This window comes from Manduca sexta, chromosome 13 (assembly GCF_014839805.1).
Source record: "Manduca sexta isolate Smith_Timp_Sample1 chromosome 13, JHU_Msex_v1.0, whole genome shotgun sequence".
Lineage (NCBI taxonomy): Eukaryota > Metazoa > Arthropoda > Insecta > Lepidoptera > Sphingidae > Manduca > Manduca sexta.
Window position 1 is genome coordinate 2308245 of NC_051127.1, and position 19874 is coordinate 2328118.

Sequence of the window (19874 nt, forward strand, 5' to 3'; positions counted from 1 at the left end):
AAAACTAGTTCAATTATGTGTGTAAAAATGTAAAGATGAAAAGCTATAGTTGGTTTGCTGGTGGTAGGACATTTTACCTGCCCAGCTAGCGACCACCATGCAAAGTGTAAAAACTGACATCGTAGCCTATGTACGTAATTCGCATTCTAGGAACAACTGGTGTACTTCCATTATTGTACCAAATGGCAAGGAGCAAACATCTCCCATTTGTATATACTTTGTGAACTCTACTCCATTTATTATCAGCAAAAAAACAGCCAGTCTAATACAGCAGGTTACTCATTGAGTACAAAAAGAGATGGTTGCTAAATGTGTCTCCTTAAACCCACCATAGCATCTGAATAACTAGTAAACTATGACAGCATCTGGGGCATAGCTACCGCGGTATCAGCCATATGAGTGATATGGGACCCCTCTTGGTCCATACCTACTTTTAAGTAAGCAGGCATCCAAAAGTTAGCACTGCTCTGAAGAGCCCTCAACGAATTTACATATAGGGCCCCGCTATGGCAAGCTACGCTATAGGACAACATACATGCATATTACTACATATTTAAATCCCAATTATGTTTATTATTTTTTCAATATGGTTCAAACAGTAATGACATTAGTGCTAAATATAAAAACAAATTTAAATTATTTCTTGAATGTTGTAAATAATTATGCACACAAAAATTGTACTGCATATATAATAAGTATACTTTCATTTAAATAATTTACTATGTGTGGTGCGGTAGTACTATTTAAATAAATAAATAGCAGTTATGGTACGGTATCAAAGCATTTGGACTATAATATCAAAGAGATTATACACATAATAACATGTATATTCACCTTAGTGGTTTGTTAATGTGGTTGATGAAATATAATGCTATAAAATGATCTCAGAATGCAATATAAAGTAATCCCCTAAATAATAAATGTAAACTAAACTTATGATTAATTTGCATTATTTTCTAATCAAAAAATACTTTTTATCACAAAGGGTAGCAAAAGAACTGTCAAAATTAATACATTTACTTTATCTATGGTATTGAGCAGGCTGATCTACCATCAGAGGCTGTATTTGCTGGAGCTATTTTTGTATGAAAAGAATGAAACAGCAAGTGCAAAGACAGGTTTCATCAATGATATAATCCGCAATAAAATCAGACTAAACCTTGAAATAGACATATTTAATGAGATCTAAACTATTTGGCATTTATCTATGACTGATTATTACTTGTTTAGTGCAGGAAAATGATACATTAGTTAGGTTAAATAAGGCTTATTCATATACTGTACTGTAAATACTTATTAAGTATCGTAAATGTTTATGAATGATCAAGTTATTGCAAATACCCCAAAAATCATGATGACATTTCATGGCTTCTAATTCATCTTTGTGTTGTTCACAACAATGACATGCAGAATTGTTGACAATGAAGTGATGATAACAATATACCAGCATCAGTTATTGACGGTGACAACTAATATTATGTTTGTACTGTAATATGTACACTTCATCCACTTGCCTTATATGACAAAAATAGCTTATAAACATTTACAATAAACATGATAAAACATTTGTATTTAAATTTGCACAATATTAAAATCAGCATACCTCAGAGAGAACGAGCTCTATAGAAATGCACTTGTCAGGTTGTGAGGACGGAAGCGGCCTCTGGAGTGCCGTTTGCAGCAACAGCACGCCGTTGTAATCGTTCCGGGCGCCCACCCCACTGCTGTCCCACACGAAAACCCTGTCTGCGCCCGGCGCGTACTCCACGCCCAGAGCGCCTCCATTGTCTGAAAACCGGCAACATATCATCCGGCATTCCGGTACACTTGTTTATCCGACAACTGTCAAATGTGGAAACAAAGTAGGACACCATCCATCTTTACACATCTACTTCACAATAATCAATGCTGTACACTGCAAACAACTCAATCCATTGATAATTCGCACAAATCGAGAACTCAACAGTGGAAAATAAGCGTCGTACTCACCCGCGCACAGACAAGAAGTCTGCAGTATCACACCCGAGTTCACATCCAAAACGTGTACACTACCAACGTCGGTCTTCACCAAAATTATATTTAAGTTACTATGATACGCGAGAGAAGTAACAGGAAAGTTCATACGTATATAGCCATCTTCTCGTAATATCAAAGAATCATCGCCCATCGTGGCCGTGAACACATCTGTCTACACTACGTAAACGCCATTTGTAATTGTATTTTTTTTTACGTCAAATATTTTAAGATCGTGTGGCCAGCCACAAATTTCTAAACCAAGGGTCATAGACAATTTTAAAAATCGAATTTTTTTTGTCTATGGAAATATGAATACAACTGGAATGCTCATATTCCATGGTTATATGATTATTATATTTACAGTAAAAATATTATAATGACGAATAACTTTTAAATGTAACTGTGGATATGTAACGTAAAAGTTTAACATCAAAGTCGAAGTCGTATAGTGTCACTGGTTCACTATACGATAGTCTTGGTAGTACATACGTTCAAATTTTTATACTATTCTGTTGCTTTCCGGTTTGAAGGATATTGTAGCCAGCGTAATTACTGGGCATTATGAGACTTAACATCTTATGTCTCAAGGTGTAAGAGCGTCCGCCCTGTGGAATGGGGGCGTTTGGAGAATACCACCACGGTAAACCCCTGCCCGTCGTAAGAGGCGACTAATAGGGGCCACGAAGGGGGTCGTCGGCGGGCAGCAGCGGGCTGTCCGCCCTAGTGCATTTTTGTGCATTTCTTGCACATTTTTCGGTAGACCCCCGGGATGGACGGCAGTGTGGCGTTGACCTCATGCTGCCGTTGACGCTGACAGCGTCCTTCGGTGCGCGTGGCTTAGCCCCCCCCCCCACATTTAGGAGACGGGCCGGGGCAAGGCAGCACCGCGCAGGGGCGGCTGCGGCCGAAGACTCGGACCTGCTGTCTCGGGGAAGCCCGCAGTCGTCCCTTATGCGTTGAAAAGGGTCAACGCGGAGTTTTAGTTGGTAGGCCGTTGCGTAGGGACTTAGGTTAGGTTCATTGGTTAGGGACTCAGCCCGACCGCCGCCTGAGGGTCCCGGGCCGCTTCAATTGTCGGGTCGTAAGGCAACGGCTACCCCAACATAACCGCTCAGTCGCCCTCCGCGAAGACTGGAAGGTAGTAACAAGGGACTTTTTCCGCGAAAAAAAAAAGGTGTACGAGCTTAATGGAATGCCACACAACCTAGTAATTTCAAGTTCGTATTATTGCTATTGTAAACGGGTGAATCAAACGCGTGGCATGCTCGGCCGAAATGTTAAGCCATGGATACACTAGCAACACATATATGTAAAAATAAAGGCGTGTATAAAGTACAATACAAATAACACCGCCAGAAATAGCTAAGTAGTATCATAATATCCATTCATATACAAAAATGCAAACAACCAACCTGTATAACAAACTATGAAAAAAATTTTTAGTTGCAGACTCGGCATTTTCTTCGAATAGGCAAAATTCTATATAACTAGATACGGCATCCACAATGGGCGCCATTTTCGGGGGGGAGCATGGCAAGTGCTGCTTAGACTGCGTACTACTATATGCATTTTTTCTGGCTAGTTCAGTTATAAGCGAGGTGTCCAGTAGATATTGTGTGTATGAATAATAAAATTCTGTGATTTTGTTGAAATTTTAAAATATTATCAAAGCTGTTTTTTAATCGGAGCAACTTGAAAATCCTTACATATTTCTACGCAAGTTTCACAAACAAAGGTTTTTTTACAAAGTATTTTTTATTATATCGTTTGGTAAGTAATATAATTATAAATTCTAGTTCATTATTATATGATTAACTAAAGTAAATAACAATAAATCATGGCTAAAATGCAATAAATCCACCATAGGAATATTTAATTGTTTTCTATTCTAGTTTTCGAGTAACGGATCCACCAACGACCAGCAGCATTACTGATGAGCATATCTGTATAATGTGAGAAAAATTGGGTTCATCTTCTGGAAAAAACGTTGCAGGTCTTGAGGAAATTTTAAAAAGAGGTAGAGGAATAACAACTCTGATAGCTGCCTCAAGTGAGCGAAAGTATGGTTTGTTGCCACATTTACAACTGAATTTGCATATGCTTATTTAGCTTGTCACCTACAATTACCTGACAACGAAAAATGGTCAGAGTTGATGTTCAATTTCTCCTCACGAGCTTACGAATACAAGATTGCATCAAAATGAATGAATATCATCACCATCCAAAACAATTAGCTATCATTGTTTCAGAGCGAACAAGGAATCTGTAACGAAAAAGACCTTGCCGAGCTGCAACATGTCAGGTACTGCGAGTCAACAAGCTCCGGGCATATACAAGACAGATTGCAAATATGGTCTCTCTTACATAGGCCAAATTAAAAGGAATATGGGAACCCACGTCAAAGAATATATGTACCTGATGTAAAACACCGACGCTCTACGAAGTCTGTAGTTGCTCAAAATTCTGAAGAAGGCTGCAACCATTATCTGCAACTAGACAAGCCTCAAATGCTTGCCAAAAAACACCAATTCCTACATAACATTATTGGCTAGGCTTTTGAAATTAAAAAACATTTGAATTTTAATTGAGAAGATAGTTAGAAGCTTGCACAAGCCTGGGATCCAGTTTTACATTTAATTAAATTGGAACCCAAAAGACCGGCTACCAGACTTCAAGACACTGTGAGCTTATTCTGCGCAGATCGGAGCATTAAAAGGTAAAAAAAAATTAATAGTTCTATTATTGTAAAGTGTAGGTAGATATTGTAACTTTGAATTTGCGAATGACCTCAGTCTCCCCGTGGCGACAAAAGCTGCAAAGTCATCGAAACGTCATGATAAATTAAAATATAAAAACTGCGATAAAATAGTTTAATTTTAATGTCTAACATTAGCGTAAATATAAGAAATCATTATTCTGTAATCATATTTTTTTTTTATTATAAAATCAAATGCACATTTTTTAAATAGGTAGAGATTGTTGTTTATATTATTCTTAACACATTTCCGCAAAAATCATTTAATTTCATCTTCCCCCTGAGAATTCCGAGGTTTTAACGTTTTTAACGCCCCAGTAACTGCACTAATTACTCGTACTATATGTACCTGTTACTTCCTTTACTTTCATAATATTTATAAATTCATTATTTATTTTTTAAAAGTATTTTGTTAAGAAGCAAAAGGTTTTTTTACAGAATTGACTTATGCACAATGTGAGGGAGATCAGTCGAAATTAAATATACTTCGCCCCATAAATGCAAAATTAGCAATTGACTTGTAACGTTATCAATTATAATATTATTAAAACTTACGCGAGACATCTTAAATTAGTCAAAAACAACACAGTTTTACTCACGTATACAAAAAGTAGTCGGAATCGCCGACCAGTTTCGACCTATTAAGTAGGTCATCCTCAGGGGCGAGTGCTAAGAGGACGTCGCGTCGCGGAGGCCTCTCGATCACTGTCAGCCACCCGCGCCCGCGCCGCCGCCCGCCTAGCGGCACGTAAAGCACGGCTCGAAGATTGGGGTGGGGGTGGTTCAGAGGGTTCCGAAGATGTCACATCTGTTTGATCATGTGCAGCTACCGGTGCATGTAGAACACTTGTGTGTACTGAACTGACTGTGTCAAATCCTCGTGTAGGCCTGTTAGTGCATTTATGTACGGTTTGAAGAATCGGTCTCCAAGTAGTCGGCAACGTCCAGCCTACGTCACGATTGAAATTCGGACTGCGGCAAAAGCTACATAGGTGAAACAGGACGCAACGTGGCTACTAGATTGACTGAACACATTCGGTGTTTGAAGAAATTGGACGGGAACGGCTCTGCGATCGCCGAGCATGCATTGGATTCGGACGTTTCCCATTACATCCGTTTTGACAAGACCAAAGTATTGGCTATAGAAAAGTCTTTCGGCCCGCGTAAAATACGTGAGGCCATAGAAATCAACAAACGTCCGAATTTCAATCGTGACGTAGGCTGGACGTTGCCGACTACTTGGAGACCGATTCTTCAAACCGTACATAAATGCACTAACAGGCCTACACGAGGATTTGACACAGTCAGTTCAGTACACACAAGTGTTCTACATGCACCGGTAGTTGCACATGATCAAACAGATGTGACATCTTCGGAACCCTCTGAACCACCCCCACCCCAATCTTCGAGCCGTGCTTTACGTGCCGCTAGGCGGACGGCGGCGCGGGCGCGGGTGGCTGACAGTGATCGAGAGGCCTCCGCGACGCGACGTCCTCTTAGCACTCGCCCCTGAGGATGACCTACTTAATAGGTCGAAACTGGTCGGCGATTCCGACTACTTTTTGTATACGTGAGTAAAACCGTGTTGTTTTTGACTAATTTATCAATTATAATCTATTATACTCTGTTAACGTTACTAAAGTTTTTCTAATTAGTCTGTGGTTATAAAGTGAATGATGTACGCCCTCGCAGTTATAACCAGTTATAACTACCAGTCGAAAAAAAGCGCGGGAAACCTTTGAATTTGGCGGATGTCTTTTTTCATGTTAAATTGAAAATATTAAAATTTTACCTTCCAATAAAATTTGTATTATGCTTCCAATGACGTCCGAAGTCCCTTATGAGAGTACATCGATTCTTTCACCTCGCCTGGTCGCTAGATGTCGCTTCTTCCGCTTCCTAGATGCGCCTACAACGCCACCTACCGTTTCCGGTCTGCATCGAAACCACCTCTCAAATACAAGCCGTCAACTTCGTCATTGTACGGCTCATAATGGTATAGCCCCAGGAAGACATTACTGGGACTTCGGACGTCATTGGAAGCATAATACAAATTTTATTGGAAGGTAAAATTTTAATATTATGCGTTCCGTTTGACGTCCGAAGTCCCTTATGAGAGAGTGTTTGTTATCTCTTGGTGGCTTGTATTTTTGGTAACGGTAATAAATTAAAACGCAACAATGTGATTGAACATACAATATAAATTTAAATATACATTGACTAAGATGCTAGATAAAAATCAAAATATCTTCCGATAAGTATTATGAATCAGGTTGAAAATATTGCGATAGAGATTTTTCTGATCTAATCTCTCTATTAGAATTATTGATCTGTTTCAGATAAAACTTTCTAAAAGTACATTCATGCTGCCGATTAGCCTTAGCTATGATATCATTAATATGGTAGTTTTCTATCCAATTTAAAGATGAGACTGCTGATCTACAGCTTCCAGCTGAAGCCTGAATACCTGCATCAGCTAGAAGCCTCTTTATCCAACCACCAATCATAGCTGCAGTAGCTGGCCTTGTAGGACTTTTAGTTGCTAAGAATAAATTAGTAATATTTTCCCAGGTCCCTTGGGTCATATTTACTAGTCTACGTAACCAATATACTGCATCGATGCTTTTTTCCGGTGCGGCCAAAAATGTCCAGCTAGATTTTTGATATGAGGATGAGTCAGTTTTCGACCCGAAAACGGGGTGCAAGGTAATAGAATCAGTGTTATCTATAAAATGTTGACTATCAGTATGTAAAAGTGTAAGATCGTGTACTCTACGGCCAGAAGATAATAGTAAAATAGCAGCTGTGTGTCTAGATACTTGATATAAACTATTTAAATTTATATTGCAACTCTTTAAGAATCTAATCAAAATCCTTGCATCCCAAATCGGTAATTGAGAGGGCGCCGGTCTTGCCAAGGAAATAGCTTTCAGTATATGTTTTACTATCGGGTTTGCAGTAATTTTAACCTCAGATATTGTTTCACAAACGGATGCAATAACTGATTTATGAACAAGAATCGTTCTGTAAGAGAGACCATCGTTTAAAAATAGATAACCGAGATACCTAGCTACATTTACTGGTTCCGGTAAACGAAAATTAATGCTATTTTCTTGACAAAATCTCACCCATCTACTCCAAATAGGGGCATAAGTCTTTATTGTAGACTGCCTCCAACACGATGACAATAACTGTTTCTCTTGCGGCGTCCATGTATCCGTCAGGGCATCCCACCCGAAATGAGCCAGGCTTCCAGGTGTAACTTTCCGACTTGTGCCGGCGGTAGCATTGTCGCCGTGTCCACCAGCGTCTTTTCCAGATTTCTGAGTTTTACGGGACGTTTTAGAGCTCGATTCTTCAGGTCTGGCCTCCAAAAAGACTTCGTCCACTTGGGTGCTACGAGAATGTACTGACCTGAGGCTGAATTGAGGTGATCCAGTACCCTGGGTATTAGGCTGGGCGGCGGGAACAGCCATGCAAGTCGGTAGTGCCAGGATCTGCTGAACGCGTCGTGAAAGTAAGCGTTCGAGTCTGACAAGTCTAGCGAAACATAGTTTGCTACGACATGTGCTGTCTGTGACGCAAAGAGGTCTAGGTCTGGCGTGCCCCACATGCCGAACAGTCTCGATGTTTCCTCGCCTGTGAGGTGCCACTCGGCGGCGACGCGATTTCGTGAGAGGTGATCTGCTTCGGTGTTGCACAGGCCTGGTAGGTGGTGAGGCCGGAGCACAATGTTGAGGTGGTCCACTAGTTCCAGCAGCTGTTGGGTCAGATCTAGCAATTGACGTGATCGTGTTCCTCCTTCGTTTTTTATATAAGACACGACTGTTTTGTTGTCGCTCTGAAGAATCACTGTAGAATTCTGGAGCACCTTTGCTTTGGCTGATATAGCGGCTATCACAGCATACATTTCCTTCAGATTGCAATGCCATTTTGTCTGGTGTTGCTCCCATAGGCCTTTTATCATATCGTTGTTCACCAGGGCTCCCCATTGAATGTCCGACGCGTCGGTGATGACGTGGTTCGTCGGCATTCTTTGGAGATGAATCGCTGACTTCTGATTGATATTCTCCATCCACCATTGTAGTTCTGTACGTACCTCTTCTGGATACTGAATCTGCGATCGTGGACACTTTCTGAGTTTGTTGCTGTGTCGCTGCAGTAGCGGCAATGCAACCTTCCCCGGTGGGTGATGAAGGTTGCAAAGTTGAGATGACCTAATAGGCGTTGCGCCTGTTTTAGGTTCCAACTGTCGGCTTCGAGTCGTACTCGCAACATCTGACGAATCCGTTGAATTATCTCTGAGGGTAGGAACTTCCTGTTGAATTTAGTGTCCCATGTGACTCCCAGAAAATCGATTACCCTCGTTGGTGTTGTAACCGATTTTTCCACATTTATACACCAACCCAGACTGGTCAAAAACTGTATTGCGATTTCGACCTGTGCTGTAAGCGTATTTCTGTCCTGATGTACTATCAGATAATCGTCTAAATAGACCACTAACCTCAGTCCTTTTTTGCGAAGTATTTCTGCGGTCCAGTTCGTTACCGAGGCGAAAATCCGTGGCGCTGCTGCCAGGCCGAACGGCAGACACGTCATCTGTAGCAGTTGACCTTGATAGCTGATCCGGAGAAACCGTCTGTGTCGGTCCTTTACTGGCAGGTGGTAATAGGCCTGACTTAAGTCTAGTTTCACCATCCAATCTCCGTGTTGTAGAAAATTTGGCACTTGGTGATGGTGGAACAGATGGAAATGTCTTGGTTTCATGTACTGATCTAATGCCTTCAGATTGAAAATTGTTCGCCTTTTTCCGTTGGATTTCGGAATTATGAATAGAGGTGAGATAAAAGACGGTGTCAGGGGGGCCGGTTCTAAGACTTTTAACTGAATTAAATTTTGAATTTCGGTTGACATTAACTGTGATATTGGAGTTTGATACTTTGTTAACACATCTGAAGTTGGGAGAACTAATGGCGGCGTCTTGTTGAATGGTATTCTGAGACCTGTTATTAATTTCCATATTGAATTTGGTGGATTGAAAAGAGCCTAAGTGTTTTGAAAGCGTTTCAGACAGCCGCCTGAAAACCTTGTCGAGTCATTTATTTTTATATCCCGATCTTCTACCCTCTGCCTTATATTTTCTCCCTCCCCCCCTCTTCTTGGCTGACGAGTTATTGTGAATGAATCGTTCGGAATCCTTGTTTTCGGCCCGTTTGGGTTTATAACTGTTATTTGGCTGACCCCGAAACGGCTTTGCGTCAGCAGAGGAGGTCGAGGGCTGTGGCGATTTTGCCCGGTTTCGGGTAGAAGATGGGGGCTGTTTTTGTAATTTATCTACTCCACCAATTTTCTGTAAATATGTTGACAACTGACCGGGGTCAAACATGTACTCACAAGACGGTGGAATTCTACTCAGATCCTCTCTCATATATTTATCTTTTAATTTTTTAACGATATTCCTACGGCGCAATTCTAACACTTCGGCTCGTTTCCCGCAAATCACCTGTAGTATATCGTGAGATACTGTCTTATATTCAGAATCATTACCAAATAACTTGTTTAACTTTTCATAAATAGAGGAGGCATTAAGTTGAACGTCCTTAGAGGCAGACCGATCAACTAGATTCTGTAAAGCCGAATTTACGGCTTCATTTTGGGCCAAAAAAGCATTGGATAGCGCTGCAAAACTACGTTCCATTTGAAACCAACGTAAAGGGGCAAAAGGATCCTCCAGACGTCGCAGCTCCTCATTTACTCTTAATTCGGTAAAAGCCGTGTACTTTTTCTGAACGTCTGTATACCGAACCGCGTTCCAATCGGGTGAGTCAAATCTTTGCATAACCTTAATTTTTTCGACACGTGTCTGATTTGCTTTTGGTACGGTCGGTTCTTTGACAGAAACGTCCAAGTTGACAATACTACCCGCATCCAATTTGGGTGGATATAAAAACTGTTCATTGGGTATTTGTAGTGAACTGTCCATCAAAACCGTAGTGTGTGGCATGTTGTTGCTATTAGATAAGTTCATTTGCACGTTTAACGGTGGAGCCTCCGTAGATGTAGCTAATTTGGCCGTTAAAATATGATTCAAATGACTCACCAATTGTTGTGACAATATGTCAAACCTTTCCTCCAAATCCCGTGAACTGGTACGTCTTTGGCGTTTCCTTGGTGGCCCTTCTTGATCCGACGAACACTCCGAAGAACTATCGCTATCACTTGAATTAGGCGCGATAACCTCTTTATCACTCATTTTATCACCAAAGAGGTTAAAGTAACGGAAGAAAAACTAATAATGTTTTTAAGTTTTAACTTTCTACTTTAATCTCGAAAGGTAATTTTAATTTAATAAACTAATAAAAGTAGATTTTTCGTAACGACCATGTGCTCGGTTCGAAAAACGACGCAACAATGACGAAGTTGGCGGCTTGTATTTGAGAGGTGGTTTCGATGCAGACCGGAAACGGTAGGTGGCGTTGTAGGCGCATCTAGGAAGCGGAAGAAGCGACATCTAGCGACCAGGCGAGGTGAAAGAATCGATGTACTCTCATAAGGGACTTCGGACGTCAAACGGAACGCATAATAATTATTTTCATTCAGAAATTTAGTCAGATAAGTTGTAAATTGTATATATTTTTCCATTATTTATTTGATTGTAGTGTAGTGCATATAGAAAACAACTATTGGTAAGTGTGTATTTTATTAGTATTTAGTTTAGGGGTTGGGATGGACGAGCCCCCAGATCCTGGGGTGATGTTCCTCAACCGGCACATTTTGTAACAGTGGAAACTGCATCAAGCTTAGACACTGATTGTTCAGTTTCCAATACAAATAAGAGAAAGCGCATACGTTTAAATAAAGTGTGCAAATTATGTAACAAAAAGAAACGCAAACATGCAATGGCTGTAGACTCGGGTAGAAGTGGATGTCGTTGTGAAGACAGTGACGAAAAAATCTCTGAAAATCCATCACCTATCAAAGCATCGCATACACAAGCTTTTCCATCGCAGGCTTCTCAGGTACCTACCAATATATCAGATGGTATTAGAAAAGAATCTACTGCATTGGATGCTTCACCATTTATTATACATGTTGCTAAGTCTAGTACTGGAGAGGTAACACAGGATCTCAACTTGCATCCAGTTGGAAACCATCCCAGACTGTAGTTCTAACATTTGATTGTCAGATCCTCCCCACAAGAGTATTTATGTGTTTCAATTCCTTCAAAGTAGAACTATACATTTATCCTTCAATTCAATGCTACAATTGTTGCCGGTATGGACATACTAAAGATACATGCAGATCTAAACCAAGGTGCTATAAATGTGGACAAGGGCATACTGGTACATCTTGTGACTGCGACCAAGATAATAGTAATTGTTGTCTTTGTGGCGGCCGCCATATTGCAATCAGCAAGGATTGTCCGGAAGCAAGAAGGCAGACAAATATAAAAAAATATATGGCTCAAAATTGCGTTTCATACTCAGAAGCATCAAAGATATCCTCCGGTAACTAAATCATATGCAGACACATTAAAGTTTACATCTTCATCTTTTTTATAGCAAACAGCCAAGATGTCAAAATTCCAGCCACTCAATCATTGCACAGTAATTCTTATAAAAAAACTGTTTTTCAGAAGCGCCGTTCTCCGCCTAAATCGGTACAAGGTTATGATCGTGCAGCCCACCAAGCTATTGTAGGTGATTTCAACTCTCCCAATTATGCCGATGGGTGTGCACGTCCTAAAACTGGTACCCTGCCAGAACCACAATCGGTGGCTGATATTATTATAGCTTTAGTTTCATCACTGTCACAAACAATTTTACCGTCCAACGTTGCCCCTTTATTGAAAATAATAACTGACATATTTAACAATGGCTCACTTAGGCAAAGTACTACAATGGAACTGCAGAAGCGTAGTGAAGAACAAATCTGATTTAATTTATCTTATTAACAAATTTAACCCTTGTGTTATAGCTCTATGTGAGACGTGGTTAAAACCGGAATTTTGTTTTAAAATTCCTGGTTATTCCTGTCTCAGGGAAGATAGAGCCGATGGGTATGGCGGTATTGCCATACTCATCAAAAAGTCCCTTAATTCCCAGTTTGACTTACCATCTCACCATAATGATTTTTCCATAATAACATCCATTGTTAATAATATTTGATTTGTATCTATTTATATCCCGCGTCCGTGTCCTTCGATATTTAGAGAAATAAACAACATTATTTCTATCTTGCCTAAACCATTTTTAATCGTTGGAGATTTTAATTCTCATCGTGAGTCTTAGGGCTGTTCAACAACAAAAACTTGTGGAAGAGATCTTGTTGATATTATTGATTCTCATAATCTTTGTATTTTAAATTCAGGTTCTCCTACCCGCCGTACCAACCCTGCTGAAGGTCTCAGTGCCGTAGATTTAGCCATTAGTTCACCAAGCCTAGCTTCTTCTCTTACTTGGGAAATTCTTTCTTATTCTCATGGGAGTGATCATCTACCAATTCTGATTAACTTTCCACATACCGAAAAACTTAAATACAATAAGCTACGATAATGCCAACGACAGCGTAAGAGGTCTCGTGATTGTCGTAAATGTAACATATGCAACGATGTGAAATGCAAATCTTCGTCACTGACAGTTACCATTAACAGTAGGTTTACATTCGATAATGTCGAATATCTATCGTTCGCTCGATGATCGTTATGAAACTAAAAACGATGTCACTGAGAGTAGGCTTCGCCACGACAAATGTCACGATATATCGAATATCGAGTTCGCGAGTAGACGCCCATGTTAGCGCCGCTTAATAATATTTATTATAAGGACTAAAATGTCTTATTTATAAATAAAATACCATTTAATAAGAAATAATGATTTTATTGTAAAAGCAAACATTGAAAAATCCCTCCAAAATGTATTCTTACTACTAAAGCGATGACTCGAACATAAAATTTCGTTAGCAAAAAATACAAAAAAATATAACATAAAACAGAAAAATAAAAATTTATAAGTACACATAACCTCTAAGTTTTTAACAAATAACAATTGTATTATCTTGGACAGTAAGACTTATTTTTCATTGCGGTTGACTAACTATTGGATATTTAGGGTCTTAATCTTGTATGCCACCAACTGGTATAGACACACCAGTTGGTGGCATGCAACATAGAGCTAAGCGAGACCGCTTAGCTCAGTATTTTTGGTTGTTAATTTTACAGTCAACGGAGATTTTCTTCTTGTCCAACCCCGCTTGTTCCCAAACTTCCGAATAACAGCTAATGACGTCACCGGATTTTCCGTCTAGAGGTGAAATCACGAACTCGATCCGAGTCATTAATCCGGCTACGACCTGGGTCGAGGCTTTTTCAACACGCACTACTTTATGGGGTTCGATACTGCCAATAGATTGCAAATACTTTTGCATGGATGCTTCAGCCAAGCTTTTAAATATTGGGTCATTAGGGTCTTGATCTCGAATGCCACCAACTATTAGATCTCGCTTGGCTCTGTATTTTTGGTTGTTAATTTTACAGTCAACGGAGATTTTCTTCTTGTCCAACCCTGCTTGTTCCCAAACTTCCGAATAACAGCTAATGACGTCACCGGAATTTCCGTCTAGAGGTGAAATCACGAACTCGACCCGAGTCATTAATCCGGCTACGACCTGGGTCGAGGCTTTTTCAACACGCACTACTTTATGGGGTTCGATACTGCCAATAGATTGCAAATACTTTTGCATGGATGCTTCAGCCAAGCTTTTAAATATTGGGTCATTAGGGTCTTGATCTCGTATGCCACCAACTATTAGGTCTCGCTTGGCTCTGTATTTTTGGTTGTTAATTTTACAGTCAACGGAGATTTTCTTCTTGTCCAACCCCGCTTGTTCCCAAACTTCCGAATAACAGCTAATGACGTCACCGGAATTTCCGTCTAGAGGTGAAATCACGAACTCGATCCGAGTCATTAATCCGGCTACGACCTGGGTGGAGGCTTTTTCAACACGCACTACTTTATGGGGTTCGACACTGCCAATAGATTGCAAATACTTTTGCATGGATGCTTCAGCCAAGCTTTTAAATATTGGGTCATTAGGGTCTTGATCTCGTATGCCACCAACTATTAGGTCTCGCTTGGCTCTGTATTTTTGGTTGTTAATTTTACAGTCAACGGAGATTTTCTTCTTGTCCAACCCCGCTTGTTCCCAAACTTCCGAATAACAGCCAATGACGTCACCGGAATTTCCGTCTAGAGGTGAAATCACGAACTTGATCCGAGTCATTAATCCGGCTACGACCTGGGTGGAGGCTTTTTCAACACGCACTACTTTATGGGGTTCGACACTGCCAATAGATTGCAAATACTTTTGCATGGATGCTTCAGCCAAGCTTTTAAATATTGGGTCATTAGGGTCTTGATCTCGTATGCCACCAACTATTAGGTCTCGCTTGGCTCTGTATTTTTGGTTGTTAATTTTACAGTCAACGGAGATTTTCTTCTTGTCCAACCCCGCTTGTTCCCAAACTTCCGAATAACAGCTAATGACGTCACCGGAATTTCCGTCTAGAGGTGAAATCACGAACTCGATCCGAGTCATTAATCCGGCTACGACCTGGGTGGAGGCTTTTTCAACACGCACTACTTTATGGGGTTCGATACTGCCAATAGATTGCAAATACTCTTGCATGGATGCTTCAGCCAAGCTTTTAAATATTGGGTCATTAGGGTCTTGATCTCGTATGCCACCAACTATTAGGTCTCGCTTGGCTCTGTATTTTTGGTTGTTAATATTACAGTCAACGGAGATTTTCTTCTTGTCCAACCCCGCTTGTTCCCAAACTTCCGAATAACAGCTAATGACGTCACCGGAATTTCCGTCTAGAGGTGAAATCACGAACTCGATCCGAGTCATTAATCCGGCTACGACCTGGGTGGAGGCTTTTTCAACACGCACTACTTTATGGGGTTCGACACTGCCAATAGATTGCAAATACTTTTGCATGGATGCTTCAGCCAAGCTTTTAAATATTGGGTCATTAGGGTCTTGATCTCGTATGCCACCAACTATTAGGTCTCGCTTGGCTCTGTATTTTTGGTTGTTAATTTTACAGTCAACGGAGATTTTTCTTCTTGTCCAACCCCGCTTGTTCCCAAACTTCCGAATAACAGCTAATGACGTCACCGGAATTTCCGTCTAGAGGTGAAATCACGAACTCGATCCGAGTCATTAATCCGGCTACGACCTGGGTGGAGGCTTTTTCAACACGCACTACTTTATGGGGTTCGATACTGCCAATAGATTGCAAATACTTTTGCATGGATGCTTCAGCCAAGCTTTTAAATATTGGGTCATTAGGGTCTTGATCTCGTATGCCACCAACTGGTATGTCTCGGTCAACGGAGATTTCCTTCTTGTTCAACCACGGTTGTTCAAGCACAAGTTTCTGCTCCACATCTTGGCAATGGTGTTCATCATTAACCACCTTTACACCTTCGTCTTGGAGTTCCTGCACTCTGGCCGTACATTTTATGTACTTTTTAGAATCAAGATTACGCGTATCCGAAACATGGAGGGAGACTTCGATCCTGTAGCATTTGTCGTCCTGTTAAAAATATTGGAGCAATTAATAATCTTTTTTGTTGCTATTTTGAACAGAGAGGTTTGTTGTTTTATGAGTTCGATAATTTATTCAAATAATTGATAAAATTGTTTTGATGTGCGTTAACTACCGGATTATTACTTTACAACTCTGTTCTGAGGTCCTGGATTCAAATCCCAGGTCAGACAAAGTGGTATTGGGTGTTTCCGCTCAATATTGCCCTGGAGCCTAGAATGTATGTTGATTTGGCGGTAAATTCATTCCTTTCAGATCATAGGATGGAGCACACAAGGGAAAATTGATAGCCCTGGTAGCGCCTCTGTCTACTCCTTTGGGATAAAATATATCACATACTTTTGTTTCGACTTGCAAGTTCATTTGAACGTGATATTTAATTGTAATCTTGGAATATTGATTAATAAACAAAACTTATTTATTGCATGTTGCTTGACAGTCATATGCATACCCTAGTTAAACTGATTCATTCCTAATATTTCCAACAAAAAAAGTGAGACATAGTCATGTCATACACATTTTTTTTTATTTGTTTTATATAAAGCCTCCTAAGGTTCATAGCCAATAATGTAAATGAAATAATTTATTTTGAATTTGTAAAATGCTATACATTATTTAGATTCCGTCAATATTTTAACTCTTCCGCCATGCCGGAAAGCAGTTCTCACCAGAGCAGAACGGGCAAGAAACTCTAGTATAGCCTTTTTCAAAATCAGTTTAAGGTATAAACTACTCTACATGATATAGAGAAAGAAAAAAAAGTTTTTGACCGATCTTAGAACCACGAAGTCACAGGTAATTAGATTTTAAATTTATAGTAGAAAATTTAAGTCACAATTCATAGAACGTAAGTTTTTAACTTTACACCTACATTTTCATAATTTTCATTAAAGTTTCGTAGCGGATTGTTTTTAACAAAAAAGTACTACTAGTGATAATTGACTTGCAACAAATAAATTCGAATGTCTTCTAATTAAAAAAAAACGAATTATCGTCGAAATCGAAAATTCTCAAAAATTTAGAAAAATATTCATAACTCGAAAACTATGAAAAGTCACGGATCATACATGGGGGTGATTCGGATACCCCAATGGGTACTCTATCTCTGAACCTCCGCTTGACACTATTTTCTGGAACCACCTGTATACTTAATAAATAATTGACGACAACAAAAAAATAATATAACTTATATTAAATATTTGTTTTGTTTTTTATATTATGGCTTCCAAGATTTATCAAAAAAATTGTCGATTTCCAGTAGTAATAGCAAATATGAAAAAAAAAATATAAGTAAATAAACAGTGATATTAATGAAATCTAGGAAAAATTCTAGAGAATTCATATCTTCAAGTGTTTTTTAAGACTGGACAGTATTCTTAATAGAATATCATATAAATAAGCCTTTTTAGAATAAACATTGTAACATAATTATTAAATTTTTAAATAAGTACTTAATTGAAGTTCACTTCTATTCTTAATTATTTTAAAATATAAATTTATAGAAAAAAAATTTTCTTTCTAAAGTTTTTAAAACAAATTAAGGTCAGTCGGGGTAACGGCGCCATAAAATTATCATAGCTGGATTCAATGCAAAATAATTTCTTTTTGTGCTGACTTAAGAATGTAATTTTATTAATTTAAGAATATTTGGTATTTTGTGATAACGACCTATAGCTATTCAAGGAAATCAGACAATAATTTAATAATATTTTGCTCAAAGTAAAAAAAGATGGTAGTAGGCGCACTTGCCTCCGGAAATGGGGTAAGTGCGCCTGTGTAAAAAAAACGTCAATATGAAACATTATAAAGAAAACACTCATTTTAGTCCATAGAAAAATAAGTTTTACCCGCATTGCTCTTGGATAATTTTTTATAACTCAATATTATAACAAACTATGGCTGTCAAATCAAATTCGGGGCAAGTGCGCCATATATTTGTAAATCAGGGCTTCAAAACATTTTACCCATTTTTTTTGCTATATTTAGGTTAAGTTAAAGTATTATGTGCGGATATGTTGTTATAAAGAAATGGTAACCTTAATACGAAATCCATTTTATTTCTAAAAACTAAAAAAACATACAATTATGTAGGAATTAACATTTTTGAATGCGTTATAACTCAAAAACTTATTTGATGATTTGGCCTTATAACATTTCTCATTTCTTCTTTTGTAAAAACGAACCATTTAAAACAAACAAATATCTGACGAATCAACTAATACACCTTTTTATTTAAGTCGGCTCAAAACAAAATACCTTGAGTACAAAAAATGATGCTGTTACATTTTAATAATAATAAGTCATATTAGTAAAACTTATTCTCAAAAAAGGTTGGTAATATATGGTTTAGGGGTAAGTGCGCCATACGACTATTAACTGTGGCGCACTTGCCCTACTCGACAATTTTGAGGTGGATTTTTTCGCATTGCTAAAAAAACCTTTTTTTAGTATATATAGATAAAATTTGGGTAGGAAGTTAAAATAAAAAGTTTAAACTATGTACTCATCTTACTGGTTTACAGAAATATGTTAAATATCTTGAAATATTTGATGTTATCTTTCACGGGGTCATCTCTGTTTACAGGTCTAAATGACACTTAAAATAAAATGGCGAATAAATCGTATTAAAATGAACAGATCCATTTGTGTTTTTTAGTGGAACTGCATTTCAGTTAGTAGCATAGATATAAGATTGCGGTAATTGTATAACATCAATAGTTCTCGATTTTTTTTAGGGCAGGTGCACTTACCCCGTCGGCGCACTTGCCCCACCTGACCTTAACAAAAATGTTTTTAATAGAACATTTTTAAATATAATAAGAAACATATTTTAATGATAATGACTTATGAATGATATGAATATTTAATTTCATTATAATAACATGCGACAATAGTATGATGTATCGCAATTGAATCTTACTAATTAAATTATAATACTTACAAGATCCTCTACATTTTGTAAAGATCCTTCTTCACATGTATAAACTTGATTCGGTAAATTATTATAAAATTTTATGAATCCATTTAAAAGTTTATTCTTTTTTTCAAGACTTAATTCACCGCGCGTAAGCGATATTAATATTGGCAAAATCAAAAATATATTTTTGGTATACATGGTGTATAATCAAACGTTCATTGCCGTACGATGTACACAGCGCTAATGATTATATTCGGCGCTTCGCAGCTTTATATATGCGTACAACGTGTAAAACATTGGTTATCACAGTGCGGACTTCTGTGACTTCACTTCTTATCGTACCTAACTTTTGTTCACTTCTGCCACAGGGTGTTTCTTAAAAAGCGTAAAATAAAATATCCATTATCATTAGATGCCCTTGTATCAATACTTTTGTCATTAAACACTTTTTGTGATATAATATAATAACTATATTAAAAGGCGCGTTAATGTATTTTGTCCCATATCATTCCAAAAGAAGATATACTCAAAAAACATGTGTGCTTATATTTTCTCTTACCCTATTTTTTCAC

General features: G+C 38.6%; 4 protein-coding genes across 10 annotated transcripts in view; 1 reads left to right on the forward strand and 3 right to left on the reverse strand.

Moving 5' to 3' along the window:
* Positions 1 to 2249, reverse strand: part of LOC115452625 (baculoviral IAP repeat-containing protein 6) — a 49265-nt gene extending 47016 nt beyond the window's left edge. For all 7 annotated transcript variants that reach the window (XM_037438338.1, XM_037438336.1, XM_037438339.1 and 4 more), the window contains exons 1-2: positions 1990 to 2249; positions 1604 to 1788 (exon numbers count right to left, since the gene is read on the reverse strand). In XM_037438338.1, the coding sequence (XP_037294235.1) occupies positions 1604 to 1788; positions 1990 to 2167 (363 nt within the window). In that variant the 5' untranslated portion in view covers positions 2168 to 2249. The remainder of the gene's footprint in view (positions 1 to 1603; positions 1789 to 1989) is intronic.
* Positions 2250 to 7155: 4906 nt separating this feature from the next.
* Positions 7156 to 8917, reverse strand: LOC119189143. Its single transcript, XM_037438054.1, has one exon. It carries the CDS (start codon positions 8844 to 8846, stop codon positions 7992 to 7994), a length of 855 nt encoding a protein of 284 aa, XP_037293951.1. The 5' UTR covers positions 8847 to 8917; the 3' UTR covers positions 7156 to 7991.
* A 2521-nt stretch (positions 8918 to 11438) lies between these two features.
* The window catches only part of LOC115454172 (protein O-mannosyl-transferase 2), a 33880-nt gene continuing 25444 nt past the window's right edge, over positions 11439 to 19874 (forward strand). Inside the window, exon 1 of the mRNA XM_037438184.1 lies at positions 11439 to 11457. The gene's annotated coding sequence lies outside the window, so the exon portion shown is untranslated. The remainder of the gene's footprint in view (positions 11458 to 19874) is intronic.
* Positions 13630 to 19538, reverse strand: LOC119189173. The gene is made up of 2 exons (XM_037438187.1): positions 19327 to 19538; positions 13630 to 16373 (listed from the first exon to the last, which is right to left on the reverse strand). Exon 2 carries the CDS (start codon positions 15770 to 15772, stop codon positions 13964 to 13966), a length of 1809 nt encoding a protein of 602 aa, XP_037294084.1. The 5' UTR covers positions 15773 to 16373; positions 19327 to 19538; the 3' UTR covers positions 13630 to 13963.

Coding starts and splice junctions, on each gene's coding strand:
- LOC119189143 (XM_037438054.1), bottom strand. CDS start 8,846: ATGGAGAATATCAATCAGAAGTCAGCGATTCATCTCCAAAGAATGCCG.
- LOC119189173 (XM_037438187.1), bottom strand. CDS start 15,772: ATGCAAAAGTATTTGCAATCTATTGGCAGTGTCGAACCCCATAAAGTA.